Source organism: Pongo abelii, chromosome 3 (genome assembly GCF_028885655.2).
Source record: "Pongo abelii isolate AG06213 chromosome 3, NHGRI_mPonAbe1-v2.0_pri, whole genome shotgun sequence".
NCBI classification, from domain to species: domain Eukaryota; kingdom Metazoa; phylum Chordata; class Mammalia; order Primates; family Hominidae; genus Pongo; species Pongo abelii.
In genome coordinates, this window is record NC_071988.2 from 1986931 (window position 1) to 2011296 (window position 24366).

The window sequence follows — 24366 nt, forward strand, 5'->3', positions numbered from 1 at the left end:
CATCTTACAATGGCCTGGCTGGATACGTGTCAGCTCTTGTTCATCAACGAGGTGCACAGACACTAAGATAAAATAATGTGAGAGGGCGTTGTGTTGCCCTGCCTGCTTCTTGTGCTAAGAAGGCAGAGGAGAGCTCCTCTGGGATCTGGGGAGGGCTGTTCTGAGGAGTGTGTCCCAGGCGGGCCTCTGAAGCTTTCTAAAAGGCCGCCTGGAGGCTGGGTAAGGAGAGGCAGTGGTGGGTGTGCCAGGGTATCCGGAAGGCTCTCATATGTGGACCAAGACAGCTTACTCCTTCCCTGCAGGTGAATAAGCCTTACGGGAAAGTCCAGATCTACACAGCGGATATTTCAGAAATCCCTAAGTGCAACTGCAAGCCCACAGATGAGAATCCTTGTGGCTTTGATTCGGAGTGTCTGAACAGGATGCTGATGTTTGAGTGCCACCCGCAGGTGTGTCCCGCGGGCGAGTTCTGCCAGAACCAGTGCTTCACCAAGCGCCAGTACCCAGAGACCAAGATCATCAAGACAGATGGCAAAGGGTGGGGCCTGGTCGCCAAGAGGGACATCAGAAAGGTATGTGTCATTATCCCCTCCCCTGCTTTTGAGAAATTACGGTTCACTGGGTAATTAGACTTAGGTTTGCTTGTGGGGGTTTTGTATTCATGTGACAATGGTATTTTTTGGAAAAAAATGTTTTTTTTGTTTTTGTTTTGAGACAGGGTCTCTATCATCTAGGCTGGAGGGCAGTGGCATGATTGTAGTTCACTGCAGCCTCAGAATCCTGGGCTCAAGCCATCCTCCCACCTCAGCTTCCCAAGCAGCTGGGACTACAGGCGTGTTTGACCATGCCCTAATAATTTTATTTTTTTTGGAGATGGGATCTTGCTATGTTGCCCAGGCTCATTTCGAACTCCTGGCCCCAAACCATCCTCCTGCCTAGGCCTCCCAAAGCACTGGGATTTTAGGCAAGAGCCTCTGTGCCTGACCTGAAATATTTTTTTGAATTGAATTATTACAATTGAATATTTTAAAACGTTACATGAGAGGTATCTGCTAAAACTCATACATTCCCTTAAAGCATGCCTTATGTCAGAATTCTGATGGTTATTTTTATGAAATGGAAGATTTGTGAAGTGACCCACTTTCCTCTGGGCTAGCAGCCAGGTGCTTGGGAGCACTCACCAGCAGGCATAAGGAGATTGCTCTTGTGAGGGGTGGTCCTGGCACAGTCTAGGACCAAGTAGTTGGTAGACACCAGGACGGTTGACCTCCTGCCTCTGCTCCCAGACTGTGTCCCGAGGACATCCAGGGACTAAGAGACATGTAGAATTGCTGACCCTGTTTTGTTTTGGCGTGACCCAGTTCCATACCAGGGCTGACCCAGCACAGAGAGTTCATAAGCCTAGTGCCAGTTCCAGCAACAGCACCAAAGGTTGCTTAGAAACACCTCCCCAGCACTTGTTCCTCGCCTGCCTGACTGCTGATTCACCCAGACTCTTGCTTTATATCCTGTCAGATACTTTGTAGCCATTTTCTCTGTTGTGGGGATCACCGTGTAAAGTGGGTTATGTAGAAGCTTGGTTATCAGACAGCGCTCCTGAGACAAGGTCGTGTAGGGAGCAAGGGTTGGCATGTTGCCACTTCGTGAATACTTAATACATTTTTCATTGGCAACCTTTACATACAGATATGTCTGAGATCCTTTGAATTTAATTTATGGAGACTTTGTACACGCCCTCCACGGAGGTATGCTGATGTGTGTGGTGCCCGTTCTAAGTGATCATGATGGGGAGTCTTGAGCCCCGACACTGAGGATTGGTCAGCACGCTTTTTGTCATGGCCACATGCTTGTGATTTCCAGGGAGAATTTGTTAACGAGTACGTTGGGGAGCTGATCGACGAGGAGGAGTGCATGGCGAGAATCAAGCACGCACACGAGAACGACATCACCCACTTCTACATGCTCACTATAGACAAGGTAATGCGGAAGGTTACTCCACTGTGAGCTTCTGCAGTGTTCTGGACCTGGAGCCCTGATGGTCACCTGTAGAATTGGACTTTGCCCTGTGGCAGTGCCAGCGTTTGTCTCCTTAGCTGCTTATTTTCAAACATCTGCACGTTTTCTTCTGAGGTGCAGCGTGTCTTTCAGCTGCGCCGGAGGGCTAGAGCTAACCACCTCTCAGCACCCAGGCACCCTGAGGCTCTGCTTGTCCGGGTGTGCATGCAGAGCGTTCCAAGCAGCCTTAGTACAGGACAGGGAAGTAGAGAGGACACAGATGAGGAAGTCTCAGCATCTTCTTTTGTTTTTAAAAAGTGATTGTATTTTATTTTTTAATTTTCAGTGCTCTTTGGGTAAGGTCTCAGCATCTTCTCTGTTGTGTAGCAGAATCGTTTTTGGTTGGTTGTTGCTTGTATGAAGCCCATATTTCTAAGCATTTTGGAACCTAGGTGCTAGAGGGATCAGTGTTCTCAGGAAAAGGAGGATAGGATGATTTGTGTAAAAGTGGGCATGGATAAAAGACAGTGCATCTGGAGTGCTCAGCTCTGGGCCTGATGCCCAACCCTGACAGGTGTTGCCGGGCCCTTCCAGGGTGGCTCCTTCAATGGCCACAGCCCCGTGGGGGTGCGTGTCATCCCTTCCCTCACACGGCAGGCTTTTGGCTTCTGGATGACTTCAGCTGGGGAAGTGTGGCCTCCTTAGTGCCTGAGTGGTCTTTGAAAGGGAGATAGAATACATGTTTCTGCCTTTTGTTGCCCGTAAGCTCATCATCTAGCAGAAAAGTCTGGCTATTTTTAAAAGAGTAGATTAATAGTAGTGCTTGAAAACCAGATAGAAAATGATCACAGATAAAAAATGTTGAACAATTCATGGAAGACAGATGTGATGAGACCTAGAGAGAAAGGGCTGCTATGGAAATAAGAATGGTTCCAGGAACCTTGTCAGGTGGTCCCTGGGGAAGCTATATCCCCTACCCCTGCAGTAGTGGGGCAGCTGTGGCCAGTGGAGCCTGCTCCGGGGGAGCACTGGGCTCTGTGTCAATCACAGGTCGTGGGGCTTAGACCTTTCAAGGAAGTCAGTGTCATGAAGGACAAAAGAATCCTGGGTTAAAAGAGACTAAAGAAGTACCCAGAGGAGGTGTGTGCTTCTTGATCAGAGCCTGAATCTGGGATGAGGAGCTATAAAGTATGCTTTTGGGGTCAGTGGGAAAAATTTTAATTTGGACAGGAGGCTGTTCTTCATGCTAAATTTCATAGGTGTGGAAAGTGTTGTGGCTGTGCAAGAGAATGACTTGTGATGTGTTTAGGGTCAGATGTCAGATATTGGTAACTTACTTTCAAAGGATCGGCAAAAAATTTGTGTGTGTATACATATATCCATAAATAGAAAAAGCAAATGTGGTAAAACGTTAATACTGAATGAGTGAAGGGTATACTAATGTTCGTTACAGTATTCTTCCATTTTTTTCTTAGGTTTGAAATTTTTTTACTCCCAGGTTTTGTTATTGTTTTTCTTTTTTGAGACAGGATCTCGCTCTGTCACCCAGACTGGAGTGCAGTAGCACAGTCATAGTTCACTGCAGCCTCGATCTCCCAGGCTTAAGCAATCCTCTCACCTTAGCCTCCTGAGTATCTGGGACTACAGGCACATGCCACCACACCTGGCTGATGAAATTTTTTTTAAATAAAAGAATTGTCTTGAAATAGCCCTAGAGCTAGAGAGGTGGGTAGCGCTTCCTCTTACATGCTCTGTCCACCCAGGGGATAAGCTAGCAGCACATTCCTCTCAGGGCCCTGTCAACACAGGTCTTCTCTAGGAGGTGGGCTCTGGCATACCCTGTGACATTGGAACAGGGATTCTGAAGTGCAAAATGAACAGAAAACCAAGAATAAACAACTAGAGAGAAAGAAAAAGCCCCAGTGACTCTTCAGCAACACCCACATAGGATGACAGATAAGGGGTCTGAGCTTGCTAAGTAAATAGGAAAGCTTTGCAATGCTGGAGCAAAAAGGCAAGATGGGAAGCAGGTCCATAAGGGCAAGAGTGGGTTTGTACACAGCGCCTCTAGGACCATGGCGTGTAGAGCAGGCAGGAGCTTGTGTTTTAACCCTCATGTGGGGACCAGTGATAAGTCTTGCTCAAAGGCCTGGTGGCCAACTGGAGTTGAGTACCCTGTGTAGACCCCTGGGAAGGTTTTAGCCCTAGGGAAGGGACTAATAAACTTGCCCCAAGAGGCAGCAAATATGCTTCTCTGTTGTACCTGGGGAGGAGGGCAGGGAGGTTATTTGTTAGACATCGAAGCCCTAGGCCTGTGCCTTATGTTTTGGAGTCTAAATGTAAACTACTTATGTGGTGTAAGAAATGCCAAGTGGATACTCCAGTTTGCTTTTGATTAGTAAAAAAGAAATGCCAGGTTGAGCATTTAATCCACAAGTTGGTTCCTGACATGGTAATTCACCTGAGGTACCTGATTGAGGCAAAGATAAAGCCTGTGACACATGAGAGACATTTAAGCAATTCATACCTCATATATTTCCTATGAAAACAAGAAACAAGCTGGGCACAGTAGCCCACGCCTGTAATCCCAGCACTTTGGAAGGCCGAGGTGGGAGGGTCACTTGAAGCCAGGAGTTTGAGACCAGCCTGGTTAACACAGACCCTCATCTCTACAAAAAAAGAAAAAAAATTAGCCGCACCTGTGATTCCAGTTACTCAGGAGGCTGAGGTGGGAGGACTGCTTGAGCCCAGGAGTTTAAGACTGCTGTGAACTATGATCATGTCACTATACTCCAGCCTGGGGGACAGAATGGGAACCCAGTCTCAAAACAAAAATTTAAAAAGGAGCCCTACTTAAACGTTTACAAAGCGCAATAGAAGGTGATCCTCGTGAGCAGACCTTTCTAATGGAAGGCTTTGCTTTTAGCGAGAACCTGAGGTAACAAGACTACATTTAAAGGAGAATGTGAACTAAGTGTATTAGAAATGGTTAAAGCCATGAATAGAGCTTTAGACGCCACAAGAAAAGAATGAGATATGGAGGGTAAATCAGACAAATACGAACAAACAACAGTGGAGGTTAAAATAGAGTCATTGAGAGGATCCTGGGATAATGGCAGAGCAGGAAGCTGTGTCCCCACCCAGACCACAGTTGCACCAGAAGGACCTGTCTGATGTAACCGTTTTGGAACTCTGGAAGCTACTGAAGGCTTGCAACTTCCAGGGAAGGCTTGGATGGCAAATTAGGGTTAATTTTGGTTTCAGCTCTTGGCACAGCAGCGACTACCCATGCCCCACAGACAGCCATGCACGTGTTCTTGGAGCACCTTGCACACAGCTTGAGGGGTTCCGGGTGAGCAAGAAGGATCCTTTTCTCCAGATAGTGGGTATCTGTGCTCAGGATCCCTGATTGCTGCTTCTGATCACAGAGGTGCAGACAAAGAGGTGGGCTGCCATTGTTATCACACCTCCCTCAGGTGTTATCACACCTGATATCCCTAAGGTGTTATCAGGTGTGATATCCCTGTTATCAGGTGTGATATCCCTAAGGTGTTATCACACCTTACAAGCCCCTCCCCCTCCAGCTGAAGTATCTTCAAGAGTATTTAAAGGGCCAGCACCAATTGCCCCCCTCTTTCATTTTTCTCTTTTTCCCCTTTTGGGAGCCAGACATTAAAAGACTAGGACATTCAAAAACAACTATGGGGAAAATAAGAAAATTTAGAAAATTAGAAAGTGACTGTGCATGCTCAGGGAAAGGTACAGGCTCAAAAAAGATCTGGAAAGACCTTAAATTTACATCTTGGGTTGATCCTCTGCACAGAAACAGCCTGCAACAATCAAAAGAAAACAGGAACAATAAATAAAAATAACAAAAACAGCAAACCTAGGGCAAGGGGAGGAAGAATCAAATTTCTAGAGTTACCACATTATTAGACTTACATATCCAGTGTTCAGCAATTAAAAAAAAAAAAAAGGCCTACAAAGGGACAGGAAAATATGGCCATTTAAAGGGAAAACAAAATCAGCAGAAACTATCCCTAAAAGAAAGGCCAGATGACAGATCTACTAGACAGAGACTCTAAAACCTCTGCCTTAAAGATGCTGAGAAAACTAAAGGAAAACCTGCAGAAAGTCAAGAAAATCATGTACGAACAAAATGGCAGTATCAATGAAGAGACAGAAAACCTATAAAGAGAAATAAACAAAAAAAGGAATTGGTGAGCCTGAGAAACAGAAAAGAAGATTGAAGAAAAGTGAATGGAGCATAAGGGGCATGTGGGCTACCACCAAGCAGACCAATATATCTATTGTGGGAGTCCCAGATGGTGAAGAGAGAAAGAGGCAGAGACAACTTTGAAAAAATAATGGCTGAAAAATTCCCAGGTTTGATGAAACACACAAATATAAACATCTAAAGAAGCTCAATAAACTCCAGATGATCAAACTTTCGAAAACCAGACAAAGAATCTTGAAAACAGCAAGAGGAAAGCTACTCATTACATGCAAGGTGTATTAGTCTATTTTTACACTGCTCTAGAGATACTACCCAAGACTGGGTAATTTATAAAGGAAAGAGGTTTAATTGATGACTCACAGTTCCACATAACAGGGGAGGCCTCAGGAAACTTACCATCACGGTGAAGGTGAAGGGTACCTTTGCACATGGCGGCAGGAGAGAGAAGTGTGTGAGAGCCCAGGAAAAACTACCATTTATAAAACCATCAGATCTTGAGAGAACTCACTCACTGTCAGGAGATGGCATGGAGGAAACCGTCCCATAATCCAGTCACTTCCCACCACGTTCCTCCCTTAACACCTGAAGATTACAATTCAAGATGCGATTTGGGTTGGGACACAAAGCTAAGTCATATCACAAGGGATTCTCAATGAGATTATCAGCAAATTTCTCATCAGGAATTTTGAAGGCCTACAGGCAGTGGACCAATGTATTCAAAGTGCTAAAAGAAGAAAAAAAAATGTTAACCAAGACTCTTGTATGCAGTAAAACTGTCTTTCAAAGATAAGGGTGAAATTAAGACATTCCCAGATAAACAAAAGCTGAAGAAGTTTTTTAGCACTAGACCTGCCTTGCAAATAATGGTCAAGAGAGGTAATGAAGAGAAGTCTCGTAGGTTGAAATGAAAGGATACTATACAGTAACTACAAGTTGTATGAAGAAGAAAGATCTCAAAGTAAATACATGGTCAGCTATAAAAGTTTGTATTGTTGTAACAGTGGTTTATAACTCCATTTGTTTGTTGTCTACATGATTTAAGAGACGTACATCTAGGGCTGGGCATGGTGGCTCACGCCTGTAATCCCAGCGCTTTGGGAGGCCCAGGCAGGTGGGTCATGAGGTCAGGAGATCGAGACCATCCTGGTTAACACGGTGAAACCCTGTCTCTACTAAAAATACAAAAAAATTAGCCGGGCGTGGTGGCGGGCGCCTGTAGTCCCAGCTACTCGGGAGGCTGAGGCAGGAGAATGGCGTGAACCCGGGAGGCGGAACTTGCAGTGAGCCAAGATTGTGCCACTGCACTCCAGTCTGGACGACAGAGCAAGACTCTGTCTAAAAAAAAAAAAAAAAAAAAAAAAGACATTTAAAAAACAATTACTAGTTTAAAAGCTGGTATTGTAATTTAGTTTGTAAATTCTAACATTTTGTTTTCTATATAATTTAAGCTACTCATGTATTACTAGTTTTACTCATGAATTACTAGCTTGTGTTTTAGGGCACTCAATACATACAGATGTGATTTTGTGATATGAGCGACTGAAAAAGATGGGGACAGAGCTGTAAAGGAGCAGGGTTTTTATGTTATTGAAGTTAATATAATCAAGTTATAACATTATATAGAGAATTGGAAAACTAGAGAAAATCAATGAAACCAAAAGTTGGTTCTTTAAAAATATCAATAAAATTGACAAACCTTTAACTAGATGGACTAGGATAAAAAGAGAAACGACTCACATAACTAAAATCAGAACTGGGTGTGTGAGGACATTATTACTGCTTCTACAGAAATAAAAAAGGATTATAAGAGAGTACTGTGAACAGCTGTACTCCAATAAATTGGATAACTGAGATGAAATAGACAAATTCCTAGAAACACAAACTACCAAGACTAAATCATGAAAAAAATAGAAAATCTGAATAGACTTATAACTAGTAAAGAGATTGACTCAGTAATTAAAAATCTCCTGAGAGGCTGGGCATGGTGGCTCATGCCTTTAATCCCGGCACTTTGGGAGGCTGAGTTGGGTGGATCACTTGAGATCAGGAGTTCGAGACCAACCTGGCCAATGCGGTAAAACCCCATCTCTACTAAAAACACGAGAGTTAGTCAGATGTGGCGGCTTGTGCCTAATCCCAGCTACTCAAGAGGCTGAGGCAGGAGAACCTCTTGAACCTGGGCGGTGGGGATTGCAGTGAGCTGAGATTGTGCCACTGCACTTTAGTCTGGGTGACAGAGTGAGTCTCTTGTCTCAAAAAAAAAAAAAAAAAAATCTCCTGACAAAGAAAAGCCCTGGATCTGATGGCTTCACTGATGAATTCTTCCAAACACTTACAAAAGAACTAATACCAGTCCTTCTCAAACTCTTTCAAAAAAATTAAAGAGGAGGGAACATTTCCAAACTCATGCCATGAGGCCAGCCATTACCCTGATACCAAAGCCAGACAGGGACGCTACAAGAAAAACTACAGACCAATGTCCTTTATGAACACTGATGGAAAAATCAATAAATTACAGACTGCCCCTGACTTAGGGCGGTTTGACTTAACGATTTTTTGACTTTACGATGCCGTGAGAATGATACCCATTCAGTGGAAACTGTACCCATACAACTATTCTGTTTTTCACTTCCAGTACAGGATTCAGTAAATTACATGGGATATTCAAACTTTATTATAAAATAGGCTTTATGTTAGATGATTTTCCCCAACTGTAAGCCAGTGTAATTGTTCTGAGCACATTTAATGTAGGCAGGCTAGCTAGGATGTTTGGTAGATGAGGTACATTAAATGCATTTGTGACTTTTAAGGTATTTCCAACTTAGGCCGGGTGCAGTGGCTCACGCCTGTAATCCCAGCACTTTGGGAGGCCGAGGCCAGCAGATCACAAGGTCAGGAGTTTGAGACCAGCCTGGCCAATATGGTGAAACTCTCTCTCTACTAAAAATACAAAAATTAGCTGGGCGTGGTGGCGGGTGCCCATAATCCCAGCTACTCCGTAGGCTGAGGCAGGAGAATCGCTTGAACCTGGGAGGCAGAGGTTGCAGTGAGCCGAGATCATGCTATTGCACTCCAGCCTGGGCAACAGAGTGAGACTTTGTCTCAAAAAAAAAAAAAGATATTTCCAACTTAACAGTGGGTTTATTTGGATATAGCCCCATTGTAAGAGTGTTGCCAGACACTGAGGTTTTAGCCTAGGTCTGCTTTCTCCGCCATAGGGAAGCCCATCTCTGACACAGTCAGTGTTGCCAGAGAAGAAGGGCTTTCATGTGGGTGACATCAGACAGAAGACCAGCCTCAAATCCATCTTCCCAGCCAACTCAAGTGGTTATACAGGCGTTGGTCAACAGGCAGCAGGTGGTTGGATGAGGGGTCTCGCATTTCACTGTAACCATGTGTGGGAAAACAGGAATTGGGGAGGGATAAGGAACAGGAGTTGGTCAACAGGCAGCAGGTGGTCAGTCTGGTGTCTTATTGTCAGGATGGGTGATCTGGGAAATTTCAGTTCTTTGATACTATCTGGGAGAGAAATTGGGCCAGGTTCAAGTGGAGCATCTGTACTTGCAAACCAAATTGGCAGCATATTAAAAGAATTACACACCGGGGAAAATAACCCTAGACCTTGCATTCTAGTGCCCTGCTTATCTGTCACTTTAGACAAAGATGGAGAGAGCTGACCATCAGTATAATTTAGCTGAATGAAATAATGAGATATTTTAGGAAGAAGAACATTGAATGTCAGAAGTTAAATGTGAGATCCAAGAAGTAACAGTGAACAGACAAGTTTGTGGGTATGTGGATATGTCTTAAATAAGGTTGTGTCAAATTATGATGGATGATGATGACTGCATGGCAGGAAGGAAGATGAAAAGGAGGAGGCATTGAACACTAATGGTCACAGGGAGCACCGGGAGCGTGGTGACGCCAGGGTGAGCTGCTTGTTTTGTGAGGGTGGAGGGAAGAGATTTATTAACCTTAGACTTTGTTAAAGTATACATGTGACATCTACATGGGAAACTGCTAAATGAATAGAAGTGGAAGGTGTAACTTCCACACCATTAAAGGGTAAAAAGGAGAATGAAGAAAAGTCAATTTAGTAGAACCTGCGGGAGGAAGATGGGGGAAGGAGAAATAATAGTAATTAGAAAGCACAGATTAAAAAAAAATCAAAATGTCAATAATCACAATATATGTAAGTGGTTTAAATGTATAAGTTAAGACTAAGATTCACATTAGGGTCAGTACATAGTAACAACAAGAAAAGGCTCCCATAGGCCTTAATGTTTGTAGTTATTGGGGTGGAGGAGACACAGGAGACAGCATGGAGAGGAAGAACTAGATTAGATGCACATCCGACAGTTGGAAAGATCCTAAAGGTAGTGTTCAAAGAAAAAACTAAGAGAATGTGATTCACAGCCAAACAAATCTATACATAGGATTCTGGTAGCAGATGGTAGCTGCTCACTTCCAGAACAAAAAATGTACACAAAGTAAATCTTCACTGAAACTGTGGGACAAACAGACCCATCCACTGAAATTCCAACAGGCAGAGGAAAGTACTGGAGACCTGCAGTGCCACCTGAACACAGGGAGTGCAGAGATGCGGGAGTGCAGCCTGGCAGCCAGAGCAAGCACTTGGGGCCTGCTCCCAGCAGAGCTGAGAGTTGAAAGGGAGCAGTGGGAAAAGAAGGCATGGGGAGTTCCTGGGAAGAAGAGATGACACATCTTTGAAAGGATCACCTTCCAAAAGGAAGGCAACATTCTGGAAGGCAGAGAGAAAGGGACCTGAGGCTCTGAAGGCCCACAGAGACTTGGGTTCTGTGGTGAGGAGACCTCCATCAAGCCGACAGCAGTGAGACAAACCTGGGACCCAGCCAGTACCCGCTCCAAGAAATCCAGCTTGTTCAGAGAATGATGAAAAGGTTATGTAAGAAAACCCCAGCCAGGTGCAATGGTGTGTGCCTATAATCCCAGCACTTTGGGAGGCCGAGGCAGGAGAACCGCTTGAGACCAGCCTGGAGTTTGAGACCAGCCTGGGCAACACAGCAAGACCTTGTCTCTACTAAAAAAAAAGCTGGGCACAGTGGCATGTGCCTGTTGTCCCAGCTACTCAGGAGGCTGAGGTGGGAGTATCGCTTGAGCCCAGGAGGCCGAGGCTGCAGTGAGCCAAGGCCCTGTATGATTGTGCTGCAGCCTGGGCGACAGATTCTGTCTCAAACAAAAACAAAATCCTGACCCAAAACAGTAGAACTTCCTTACAGATGGAGAAAAGCCACTTAGAAAAATTTTTATCACAAAGCAGATAAAAGTTATACCCTAATATTCACAGATTTTTTGAATACGAGGATTCAGAGATAGCCAGGCAGAAAGGAGAGCTAGACTGGGAACTTGTAGAACTCAGGAGTGAAACAAGGAAAAGAAAATTATTTTCTAAGCAAAGCCTAAACCTCAAGGAACACACTAGAGAGTAGGAACCACAAGAACGGCACGAGGGTGGATGTGGGGAGTGAGCAGAGTGCAGCTGAAAGAACCTGGGAAAGAGAGAAAGAAGGTAGGAAAGAAAGAGAAGGATGAGAGTGACGCCTTGGGCAGGGGCTGCTGAGGAGAGGCACTGTGCATTCAAGCAGGCTAGAGGATGGGTCAGCGGGGCTGAGTCAGATTGGGCGACGTCATAAGTAGGATTACTGGACGCAATCAAGAGTCCTGTAGATAGCCAGGCAAAAAAACAAAAAACCTAAATTGCTTCTAAGGGGAGAAATAGGGCCAACTGGAGGCTCTTCACAGCAGAACCCAGTGCTCGGGACAGGGTGGGCTCCCCAGAACGAGCCAGGGGTGTCTATCCAGGTATGTGGCTCTCTGGGTGTAACAGCTACAGAGATGCAGGTTGGAGCATAGAGAATTAAAGGAACACGTCCTTCCTGAGTCAGTTGCTAAGAGATGAGCTCCAGGCCTCCAGCAGAATCAGGTGAAGCTCCAGCAACAGGCTGGGCAGTGGCAGCTGCCGGGGGTGAGCGTGCCAGAAGGAGTGATGCGTACTCAGAATGTTGCCCCCACCAGAAGGGGCAATGGGAGGAGCAGGGAGAAAGGAGGGTAAGTTCATCCCCAACACAGGCAAGCCAGAGCCGCTGAGTCAGGTGGGAGAGAAGCTGAGGTGTGTTCAGGAGCAAAGGAGAGCATGAAGATAATGCTACTGATGAGAGCTGGGCTCTAGGGGCGGTTGAGAGAGGGGGTCCAGGCTGATTTCAGTGTGCACGAGCAGGGACAAGGGTGTCCGGGACATTACATGTGGGCATGCAGGCTGACGGGTCACATAAAGGGCTGCCAACAGGACAGGACGGAGTCCCCAACAGCAGGAAATCAAGCAGCTCCTCTGCCTCACAGTGAAAGGCTGAAAGCCCATAGAAACAAGCAAGACATGAATGTGTTCTGACTGTGCCTAGAATATCTGGAAAGAGGAAAATGGGCTCGCTTACTTCTTAAAGGACTTCCAGATTGGATCATAAAACCAAATTTTCTGCAGCATGCAAGGAACAAAGAGATTCTGGAAGGTTAAAAATAAAATTGTGGGCAGGCCGGGTGCAGTGGCTCACGCCAGTAATCCCAGCACTTTAGGAGGCTGAGGCGGGTGGATTGCTTGAGCTCAGGAGTTCGAGACCAGCCTGGGCAACATAGGGAGACCCTGTCTCCATTAAAAAAAAAAAAATTGTGGCCAAAGGTAAAGTCAAAGAAAGGAGCTGTTCTCAGACAAGGTAGAATTCAGGCCCTCTCACTTTCAGTGACACAGAAGAAGGCTTTTTTGACACCAGAGCCACCACTGGGGATGAGATGCACCCTAAATTTAGGGCCTTCCCACTGGCCTATGGGATCCAGGAGAAAGGCCAATGAATACAGCTGATGGTGAGTTCACCTCTTAGTTGAAGGCAGAGATCCTGGACAGATGATGAGCATGAATTCAGCACTGTCGAAAAGAAGGACAGAATACACTGGAGGAAGTGTTTAGAGACCAAGCAGAGACTTAGAAAACAGAAACAATAGAAATAAATAAATCTCTTCTTATAAGCCCACAATAGTGCCGTGTACTTTTCAGAGACACATGTACTGAGGCGTGAGGTCCGAGCCAGGGCGTGGACCTGTATGTGAACAGGGGAGGAGGGGGCCTGGGACCTGTGAGGGTGTGTGCCAGCCGGCGGGGTGTACCTGAAGAGCATGGAGAGCAGTTCCTTGTGACCGAGTGGGGTTTACCCCAGGACTGCAAGGAGGGCTTAACAACCCTATCAGGTAAAGGAGGAAAACAAATCCAGGGTCATTTTCATGAACACCAGAAAATCATTTGAGAAAATTCAAACCTATTCCTGATGAAAACTTCCCAAGAAACCAGGACTACAACTATGCTTAGCTTGCTAAAGGACATCAGCGGCTGCCAGCTGATGCTCGGTGAGCCAGACACTTGTGGCCGGTTCAGAAATAAGGCAGGAAGCTCACGCCGCTCCTGTACCCGCAAGGCCGCAGGTGCTGGGTGATGCAGGCCGGGCAGAAACAGAGCAGCAAGAGGCAAATAGTGTCTCTCGGAGAATGAGACGGCTGTGTTTGGTGATGGCCTTATGTGAACTGTAGTGACAACAGAGAGAGGCCAGGTCCACAGGTTTTCCCCTACCCTCCTCATGTATGCAGAGCCACAAAGAGCATTGATGCATGTGTTGAATGGAGCAGGCTTCTGTGGAAAGTTTGGCAGTGTCACTGACGGACATGAGAGATGATATGGACGAGTGGTGGTACAGGCTATGTCCCAGCTGGGAAAGGAGAGGCTGTGAGGGTGGAAATCTTCCCCAGTGCAAGCTCGTTGTAGGCGCGATAAAAATAGCAAAAACGTTTAAATATACCTGGACAGGCAATTTCAAAGTCCATGCAGAAGGAAAGAGCTGCAGGTCTAGCCAGTGCTTTATCTTGAAGCCTTACTTTGGGAAGGGTGGGCGTGTCCTGGGGGTGACAGTGTTCCCCATGGCATTCCTGTGACTTCAGCGGGGCCCAAACCCCGGCGGATGGCCAGGGGGAGTGGGGCCAAAGCCAGGGCTGGGCAGCCCACGTACCACGCACTGATGCCTCCCCTCACACCGCTTATGAAGGTCAATTCCAGATGGATTGAACAGCTAGGAGGCAGAGGAGATGCATTTTATAATCTGTGTGGTGGGAAAAGCTGCATGCAACTACTCAGCAAACTGAAAATGCATGAAGCAAAAGGGTAAAATAGTTGCATAAGGCGGAGGCAGCTTTGTGAGAAAAGACATTGTGCAGGGAAGATTCCAGTGGGAGCTGGGAAGCTATGGGAAAGTTTTTGACACATTTTTTTTTCTTTTTGGAGACGGAGTCTCACTCTGTCGCCTAGGCTGGAGTTCAGTGGCACAATCTCAGCTCACTGCAGCCTCTGCCTCACAGGTTCAAGCGATTCTCCTGCCTCAGCCTCTCGAGTAGCTGGGATTACCGGTGCCCACCACCATACCTGGCTAATTTTTTATATTTTTAGTAGAGACAGAGTTTCACCATGTTGGCCAGGCTGGTTTCGAATTCCTGGCCTCAAGTGATCCTTGGCCTCCTAAAGTACTGGGATTACAGGTGTGAGCCACCGCGCCCGGCCGACATATTGTTATAAAGGGGTCTGATGTTTGGAATATCTAGGGAACATCTGTAAGTCAGTTAAGATAAATAAAACAGGGTCAAGACATGGTGGGCAACCCACAGACGAAAACTGGCCCGATAAGAAGGAAGTGGCACCGGGCCCTGCTGCTAATGGTAGGAATGCAGGTTAGACACGGTGCTGCCAGGTGTCAGAGGCTGGGTTGTCCTGTAGGCATTGGTGGCATGTCCCATGTGCATGCCCCATGCTGTCCTCGTTCCTGGTGCCCTGCAGAAGTGGTGTGCATGCCAGTGTGCACATCAGCACCGCGGCTCAGCGTGCCATGACAAAGCATCTGCAGAGGGCGGATAAGCACCCCCACTTCTGTGTTAGGGGGTGTCATGCAGGTGTTGAAGAGTGGCACTGTGGGTTGATTAGTGCATTTTATTATTGTGAAAAGCACCTTGCAGAGAAACACATTCTGCTACCATTTCTGGTTTTAAAGGGTGGCCTGTGTGGGTATGTAGAAAGGACAGGGGGCCAGCGGTCCCAGACGGGCACCCTGGGAGATTGCACCAGGGCTGGGTGCGTGGGCAGTTGTGTCAGAGGCGGCGTGTGAATAGTGACTCCGAAGCTTGCTGCTTCCTGGGACCATGTTTATCCCAGTGTTTATCCCTGTTCACACACGTGGTTTTGCTTGAACACGTGACTGTTACGCTTTATGTGGCCTTTTGATTTTTCCCCACGCAGTTGTGCGGTGGATCTGGCGGCTCCTCGGGTGGAGGCCGGGGCTGTCCGTTCCCCGCTGCTGGGTGGAGATGTTGTCTCCAGTTCCTGCCTTTGGCCTCCAGGCACCTGGATTTCAGTGGGTCAGTTCTAGGCCACATTGTGCTTGCATTTGTGATTCCCATGGCTCTTATCAGGTTGCTCTCTCGAAAGCCTTCCTGCCAGCCCTGCAGCCACCCCCTCATCTCAGCCAATGTCACATCAGCACCATGGGTGCAAAGTCAGAGCTCACTGTCACTCTGATCTGCATTTCTCCACCTCTGCCTGGATTTGCTCTTTGCGAATTGTTTCTTTGCATCCTTTGCTGTTTTTTTCGGTTGGGTGAGTCTTTTTCTGAGACGGAGTTTTGCTTTTGTTGCCCAGGCTGGAGTGCAGTGGTGTGATCTCCACTCTCTGTAACCTCTGCCTCCCGGGTTCAAGTGATTCTCCTGCCTCAGCCTCCCAAGTAGCTGAGATTACAGGCACCCACCACCATGCCCAGCTAATTTTTTTTGTATTTTTAGTAGAGATGGGGGTTCACCATGTTGGCTAGTCTGGTCTCAAATTCCTGACCTGAGGTGATCTGCCCACTTCAGCCTCCCAAAGTGCTGGGATTACAGGCATGAGCCACTGCGCCCAGCCAGGGTGAGTCTTGTTCTTGTCCTTGAGTGCCACTTGGCTAGGCTGTTGGTGCTGACCTTAGCTCCCTTGTTTGCCATCATGGAGGATGCTGGAAGCTCCGGCTCCCTGTCCTGTGCTCCCCGGCGCTCACTAAGGCTCGGTCCTCTCCACGTGGTCCTGACCTGTCCTCTGTGAGCAATAGAAACAGGACTGGTTTGGGGGTGTCCTGTCTCAGTGGACACAGGACACCACGGTTTTCAGTACAACAAGGAACACAACTTGTTCAATGTGCCATATGATGGTGAAAATTCCCTTTAAAAATAACACGCGATTGCTAACGCTTGACCTCATATATCACTTGACCTTACAGGACCGTATAATAGACGCTGGCCCCAAAGGAAACTACTCTCGATTTATGAATCACAGCTGCCAGCCCAACTGTGAGACCCTCAAGTGGACAGTGAACGGGGACACTCGTGTGGGCCTGTTTGCTGTCTGTGACATTCCTGCAGGTACAAGCTCTGGGGACCCTGCATGGGGCTCCTGGCTATGGGGGCAGAGTGGCCATCACTGCGAGCGGCGTGGGGCTGGACTGGAAAGGCTCTTGGGGAGGTGGGTGCTGATGTGGAGTCTCTTTTGGTTTGAATATCTCTTTTACCAAGCAAAATTGAAAGGCCATGGATCAAGCCAGTACAGATACAAAAAAGAGTATTTTTGTTGACCTAATACACGCCCCTTAGCTTTTGAAGAGAAAGGCAGGTGTTTCCAATTTGGTGTCTGTCTCCTCTTCTTCCAGGGACGGAGCTGACTTTTAACTACAACCTCGATTGTTTGGGCAATGAAAAAACGGTCTGCCGGTGTGGAGCCTCCAATTGCAGTGGATTCCTCGGGGATAGACCAAAGGTAAGGCTGCGGCACCCTCCCTCCCCCCAGGCTCTGTGTTGGCATTTTGCACTCCTGGAGACATGTGTCCCCCGTGAACAGCGGCTTCCTCCAGGCTGGCTTGTTGCTGGGACAGGTGGGAGCAAGGTCCCTGCTGTGGGCTGGGGAGGACGGCTCCCCCAGCAGGCACAACAGTGCCTCTCAACAAAGGCCAGTCGTTAAGAGTTCCTCACTGAACGTGTTTCCCGGGGCTGCCAGAACAATGCCCCACAGACACGGGGCTTAAACAATAGGAGCATGTGGTTTCGCAGTTCTGGGTGTGGGCAGGGCTGTGCGCCCTCTGAAGGTTCCTTGGGAGGCTCTTTCCCAAGCCTGTCTCCCGTTCCTGGTGGCGGCCACAGTCCTTGCCGCTCCTTGGCTTGTGGCAGCACCGCCCAACCATTCTTCCTGAGAACATGACTGTTGACTTGCCCTTCTTCTAAGAGCACTGGTCCTGTTGACTTAGGGCCTGCCCTGCTACTGTGTGACCCCATCTTAACAGATCTCATTGACAATGACCCTATTTCCAAATACAGTCACCTTCCAAGGTTCCAGGAAGGACAGAGATTTGGGGTGGGGGGCACTCTTGCACCCCTTCCCTGTGCTGTGTAGAACCTGGGCCTGAAAGCCTGGCAGTGGCACCAGCTGGGCCCTGAGCTGGTGTCTGTCCTCAGCCGTGTTGCTGAGGATGGTCACTGCCCTTAGGTCACTGCCGCCCGCCTGTGCCCACGTTCCTGTGGAATTTCCTAATGAGGAGACCCTGGGTGCGGGCGGGAGCTGTTCTGCCTGTGGTGGCCTCCTTTGCCAGTGGGTCCCATCAGCAGATCCCGGAGCTGTGTGTCTGCTGAGATGCGCCATTGCAGGCTTCCGACAAAGCTCACTCTAGTCGTAGTCTTTGTTCAGCTTTTTCACGCTGAGTCGAGTGAGTCTAAGGATGTCTGAGGAGCACGGGGAGGACACTCCTCTCCTCCCCTGTTAGTGTTGGGCACCTGCAGAGATCTCTGAAGTTCCTGGATCATAACTCGCTCTTCTGCCCTCTCTTTCCATTTGCTTCAGCCGGTGTGTAATTCTTTCCGGTGATCTGTGCTTAATTCTTGACTCTAGACCTCGACGACCCTTTCATCAGAGGAAAAGGGCAAAAAGACCAAGAAGAAAACCAGGCGGCGCAGAGCAAAAGGGGAAGGGAAGAGGCAGTCAGAGGACGAGTGCTTCCGCTGCGGTGATGGCGGGCAGCTGGTGCTGTGTGACCGCAAGTTCTGCACCAAGGCCTACCACCTGTCCTGCCTGGGCCTTGGCAAGCGGCCCTTCGGTGGGTGTGCAGCCTCACAGTGGCTTGGGGCTGTGTCTGTGTGGCAGGCTGCTCCTGATGGCGGCTCCTGCCGCTCTTCCTGCTGACCGGGCCTCATCTGGGTGCAGGCGCATCAGGCATTCATGCAGCGAAGGCCCTGATCCACGGTGGCAGAGCCTTTCTTTGTTCCACCAGCCGCACATTCTAGATCTCTGCATCGAGCAGAGAAGATATGTGGTGACGGGGTAGCCCCTGGAACCTCCAGGAGGGATTCGGGCAACCCAAGGCCCAGCTGCAGAATTGAGGCCCTCATCCATGCTGTGGGGGCGGGGCGGCCAGGAAGGAGGCGGCGCTGGGAACTAAAGCCCCTCCTAGGAGAAAGGCCTCTACAGCAGTGTCTCCCTGGCAGCCCAGAGGGGCCTGGCCTGGCTGCACTACAGTGGGAATGGAGGGGCCCAGAGCCCCTGTCCTGGATGCGCAGAGCAGGCTGTCCCCAGAGATGGCACTGTGCACCAGGAGGCACCGCTGGTTGACGAAGGAGCTGCAGATCTGGCTCCGTTTGAAGGAAAGTAGAGTGGGCTCCACGTTCCAGCACCACGCATTTCAGAGATGACAGGCGCCAGTGGGAAAACAGTAGCATCTTGTTCCACCTGGTGATGAGACAGTCTGAGAAATGGGTCGTGAGATGACTCTGGTGCTGTGCAAACATCATGGCTCACACCTAAGGGTGCAGCCACCTCCGTTACAATCTTGCAGTGTGTCGCCATGGGGCTCATGACTGTGGAATCACAGAAGAAAAATTAAAAGGCCCTTACCCAAAACAAGAAACCAAAAAGAGGCCAGGTGCGGGGGCTCATGCCTGTAATCCCAGCACTTTGGGAGGCCAAGGTGAGCAGATCACCTGAGGTCAGGAGTTCGAGACCAGCCTGACCAACATGGTGAAACCCTGTCTCTACTAAAAATACAAAAATTAGACTGGTGTGGTGGCATGCACCTGTAATCCCAGCTATGCGGGAGGCTGAGGCAGGAGAAATGCTTGAACCTGGGAGGCGGAGGTTGCAGTGAGCCAAGATTGCAGAAAGCCGAGATAGCGCCATTGCACTCCAGCCTGGGCGACAGAGCAAGACCACCCAAAACAAACAAAAAACTATAAAAAGAAAATCCAGGCCAGGCACGGTGGCTCATGCCTTTAATCCCAGCACTTCTGAGAGGCCAAGGTGGATGGATCACTTGAGGTCAGGAATTCGAGAGCAGCCTGGCCAACATGGTGAAACCCCATCTCTACTAAACATAGAAAAATTAGCTGGTCGTGGTGGCGGGCGCCTGTAATCCTGGCTACTCGGAAGGCTGAGGCAGCAGAATCACTTGAACCCAAGAGACGGAGGCTGCAGTGAGCCAAGAGCGCGCCACTGCTCTCCAGCCTGGGCGACAGAGCTAGACTCCATCTGAAAAAAAAGAATTCAGATATTTGTGTACAAAACATTTTTGTACGGTGAAGACGACACACGATAGAGAAAAGTGTTGGCCATGGGTGCGAGAGGGTGGTCCCTAACCTGACAGAGCCTTTACAGAGTCATGCCAGAAAGATGAATACCCAAGTTGAAAATCAGTCCCTTGGGAGAGGGCAGGTCGCATGGAAATGAGCACAGCAGCCCCTGCCTGTCCACACCGGGCTGGGGGACACTCCTGCACCCGGCACAGCTCCTCTCAGTTGCTTAAACATAAAGAGACGCTAACAGGTGGTCCTTAGGGGCCTGGCAGGTACTGTGGAGTCAACAGGCGCTGCCAGGGAGCCCACCCGGGCTGTGGTAGAGACAGTTTGTCTGCCCATCGTGTTCGCTGGAGCCAGCACTATTTTGTGTTCATTTGACCTGACAGTTGTAAGTCATCTTCAACCATGAGAATGTTGAAGTCGTGATATCATCACTTCTGTGTGCTCATATCTTGTGTTCTGTTGCAGGGAAGTGGGAATGTCCTTGGCATCATTGTGACGTGTGTGGCAAACCTTCGACTTCATTTTGCCACCTCTGCCCCAATTCGTTCTGCAAGGAGCACCAGGACGGGACAGCCTTCAGCTGCACCCCGGACGGGCGGTCCTACTGCTGTGAGCATGACTTAGGGGCGGCATCGGTCAGAAGCACCAAGACTGAGAAGCCCCCCCCAGAGCCAGGGAAGCCAAAGGGGAAGAGGCGGCGGCGGAGGGGCTGGCGGAGAGTCACAGAGGGCAAATAGCGCCAGGCGGCAGCTTGGCCGGATCCAGGGGCGGTGCGGGGCAGCCGGCCCTGCCTGTGGGAGAGGGCGAGCATGAACTGGCCCAGAGGACCCAGCTCGAGCCGCCAGGACACAGACGTACAGGCCTCCTTGGGAGGGAGCGCCTCCCCACCACTGAGCCATCCTCAGCAGCATCTGCTGCGTCTGCACTGATGACCGTCTGAGCCCAGCTCAGCGTTCCTGGACAAACAGCCTCACTCCTCAGCGTTACCGCCACACTTGAATTTCTCAGAATGTCAAGGTTCCCTCCCACTCTATTTTTTTAGGTTAAAGTTAATTGGCATATGGAATGTTTTAATCTCCTCTGAAATGTGTAGCGTAGGCTTTTCCCAAGGGTCGCTAGAAACTCGGCTTCGCGTTGCCCTGCTTCTGCTCTCAGCACCGTCGCCACTCAGGAGAGGCTGGGTGAGGCCCGTGTGAGGACTGACCCTGGATTCCTCGAAACTGCCATTGTGATCATTACTCTGCCCTTTGGAAATGGCTATATCATTTTTTTGTACTAATGTGAATTGTTCCTCAGAAATGCTTCTTTTCCGTCCTAGTGAGAAAAGCTGGCCCTGCAGGTGGTGGCAGCAATGGTGTTGTGAGATTTCCTCCCGTAGTGTTTTCTCCTCATGGATTTGAATGAAATGCCAATAACATGTCCACTTTCAACGTGTAGTTCACGCGGAGCACTTTCGAGGCCTGGCCGGGTTGGGCCACTTCTCACCTGGGCCTATCTTCTGAACTCGCTAGGTTGTTATCAACATTTGGGGGAGAACTTTGTATATTTTTTTCATTTGGCTTTTCTTTACCAGTTTCTGATTTTTATTCTCAATATATTTTTGCTAAACCTATTTCACAAATCACCACCGACTGAAATGTGTGTTTACTGATGCGACCCTGAGCTCCATGGCGAAAGGAGTGACTTCTGCAGGGCGTGAGACCGCAGTCTGCTTAGAGCACAGGAAGTGACAACTTAGGGAGCCCCGTAGGGCGCTGCAGGCCCCGGGGACCCCAGCACGTGAGTCTAAAGAGAGACCCAGAGTCTAGCCCTCCTGCCACCCAGAGTGGCTTCCATCTCAGCACTCTGTGGGTCTGCTGATGGAAGATGCAGAGTCTGCTGATCACATGTGCCCTCTGCCAGGGCACCTACTGAGAGGTGTGGTCCTGGGGGTGGAGACATGCCTGGCAGGTGGGCGTGCCTCGTATGTGTGTTATGGGCACTGGTCTAGGCCAGGTATGATACCCACTTTCCTGTGAGATTTCACGTTAGTTTTTAAAAGGTCCAGTTCTACAGAGTGAGACCTATCTGAGTACTACATATGTTTTAAGACTTGGTTCTTTTTTTGAGGGATCCTCGACCCTGGGAAGTCTGGAGCACCCTGAGAAGGGGGCACCATGTGTGCCTTTGCCCACGTGTCCTGAGGGGCTGCTTGTCTGGGAGGGAGGGAGAGAACATTCAGCAGCAGGTGCTTTTTTATGGCCTTTTCTTCAAATAACCTAAGGAGGACACATCCATCTTGCAGAGAAGTTTACAAAACTCCCCTTGAAAACTGCTGCTGAGGCTCCTGTTAATTTTCTGTGGCATCTTTTATGCCTTGGTAAAAACTGCAGTGTCTTTGGACCTGAGTGAGACTGGCTACTCCGTGGTTTTGTGACCTGTAAGCATGGGGTTCAGGGGTGTGTGGCCCTGCAGGATCCCGCGCCTCCCTGAGCACTGACTGGAAGTTCACTGGCTGGTGGCTGTCCCTTCTCCCATTGCGGTCCCCAGCAAAGTTAACTACACGGGGACCCAGGGGAGACAAGCTGTGTAGCCACTGACTTGCTCGCGCGGCCGTGGCCTCTGAGGTGCACTTGCCGGTTAAGACAGGGTGGGAGTGCTTTCCAGTTCAGACTCTTAACTTCTCTCAGATTGTCCTAAGAAAATACTGGATCGGCTCATAGATTTATGCTCCTTATGCCCCAACTTGGAAGGTTGTTACAGGGACAGGCCGGGCAGTGTCCCCACACACGCCTTAGAGTCTAAGGCTCCAGGGCCCCGCTGTCACTTGCCCAAAAGATCCTTTCCGGCAGGTAAAGGACTAATAATGCTTACGTCAAAACATCAGAATCGGCTTTGCAGTGCACTTTGGGGAACAGATATTAACTTATTTTTGTGTTGGACAGTAGTGAAATCTTGTGATTTTTAATCGCTTTGATAATACTGCCAAATTTTATGATTTTTCTGAAGGCAATACTGCAAACATTTTAAATATGGTTCCTCCCCCTTTCCAAAAACTGTTAAACTAATGAGCAAGTAACACTAACTTTGAATGTCTCTACAATACCCGTTGATAACTCGGTGGAGCCAGGCTTTGGGGTAGCGGCCCTGAGCTTGCAGGGTTTCTCTCCACTGGGGCTGACCAGGCCCCCAGCTGTGACCGTAGGTGTGGTTGGCTCTCGGCCCTGTCCAGCTTTGTTCTGAGGACGTGGTGACTTCCTGAACATCAGCTTCAATCCTTCGTCATTAATGTGAAGCAAAACACAAAAACCGCCCTAATCCCTCAGGATTCCTTGGCATCCGAAACAGCAGATCCTGCTGCACCTAAACCCATACCCACCCGCGTGTGCTCACAGGGGATGTGTCCGAATGGGCAGCTTAAAATGTGGTCACCTGTGGGGGAAACTCTTCAGGCACCTGAAGTGAGAACCCAGCTGTCCGTCCTCAGGCCGGCCTTTCTTCCGGTGACACCCGTCCGTGGCTGTCTGGGTCCCCTTTGCAGTGTTTGTCTTGACATCTAAACCCCGGCGTGTGCAGTGCCCATCTTCCGGAACTACCTTATTTTCAAGAATTAAACCTGTTTTATAATTCAAGTTAATGCAAATGACTGTCAGTTGCCAAATATCTTGATCCTATGAGTGTAGTTGATGACTGTTAGTCAGTAGAGTAAAATGCTGTGTCCACGGGGTGTCACGGCCTCACTATATCCTGTTGAGGTGTGAAATGCCCTGTCAGAAATTAAATACAAACTTAAATGTGCCTATTGGTGTCTAAACTTCATACAATGTAAGGTCAGATTCCTTTTAGGAATACTGGGTGCTGTCACCAGGTTTGATAGTTAGACTTAAAAACTTGAAATTCACTTTTGGGGGGGAGGGATATACTGAAATAGAGAGTTGAGACTTGCCAGTTGGGGGAAAATAGCATTTAAAGTGGAAAGCTGTGTTTGGAAAATTGTGTATGAGTATTTTTGTATTAAAAACATTTTAAAGGCTTTTTTTCTTAACTAACTTATTTTATATGGGATTGTTTGATTTTTTTTCCAGTTACTTTTGAATTGCAAAGCATTGGGCACGGCACTGATGCCTCCGATAGGTGGGGCTCCCCGTCCTGACCACGTCATTTTGCCTTTGACCTGACCCGCTGGGGAGAGGCAGTGCCACCTTGGGAAGTATAACAAATACTGGAAAGAGCAGGCATAACTGACTTTGGAAAAATGCTTTCTTCTTCTTTCAGAAATAATTTGCTTCCCAAATTCCCATTAAGGGTGAAATGGTCTAGAGAGAACCACTGCTGTCCCCCAGCCCTGCAGTCGGCTGAGCCGGGTGGTCCCCAGGCCCACAGCCAAGTCAAGTGAGTACCCCGAGGGCTGATCCTACCTGTTCCCCACCCTGTGGGCCAGGGTGTCCTAGGAA

General features: G+C 48.6%; 1 protein-coding gene and 1 non-coding gene across 6 annotated transcripts in view; both read left to right on the plus strand.

Annotated features, from left to right (window-relative positions):
* The window catches only part of NSD2 (nuclear receptor binding SET domain protein 2), a 111313-nt gene extending 89756 nt beyond the window's left edge, over positions 1-21557 (plus strand). For 4 of the 5 annotated variants that reach the window (XM_054554904.2, XM_002814508.6, XM_024246458.2 and 1 more), the window contains 6 exons: positions 303-572; positions 1861-1977; positions 16600-16741; positions 17026-17132; positions 18255-18459; positions 20399-21557. In XM_054554904.2, the coding sequence (XP_054410879.1) occupies positions 303-572; positions 1861-1977; positions 16600-16741; positions 17026-17132; positions 18255-18459; positions 20399-20670 (1113 nt within the window). In that variant the 3' untranslated portion in view covers positions 20671-21557. The remainder of the gene's footprint in view (positions 1-302; positions 573-1860; positions 1978-16599; positions 16742-17025; positions 17133-18254; positions 18460-20398) is intronic. The other variant, XM_054554903.2, reaches the window with a different exon arrangement.
* On the plus strand, positions 16373-16497 carry LOC112133273 (small Cajal body-specific RNA 23). Its single transcript, XR_002914943.1, has one exon. It is a non-coding gene; the product is annotated as a small Cajal body-specific RNA 23 (non-coding RNA).
* Positions 21558-24366: the final 2809 nt, after the last annotated feature.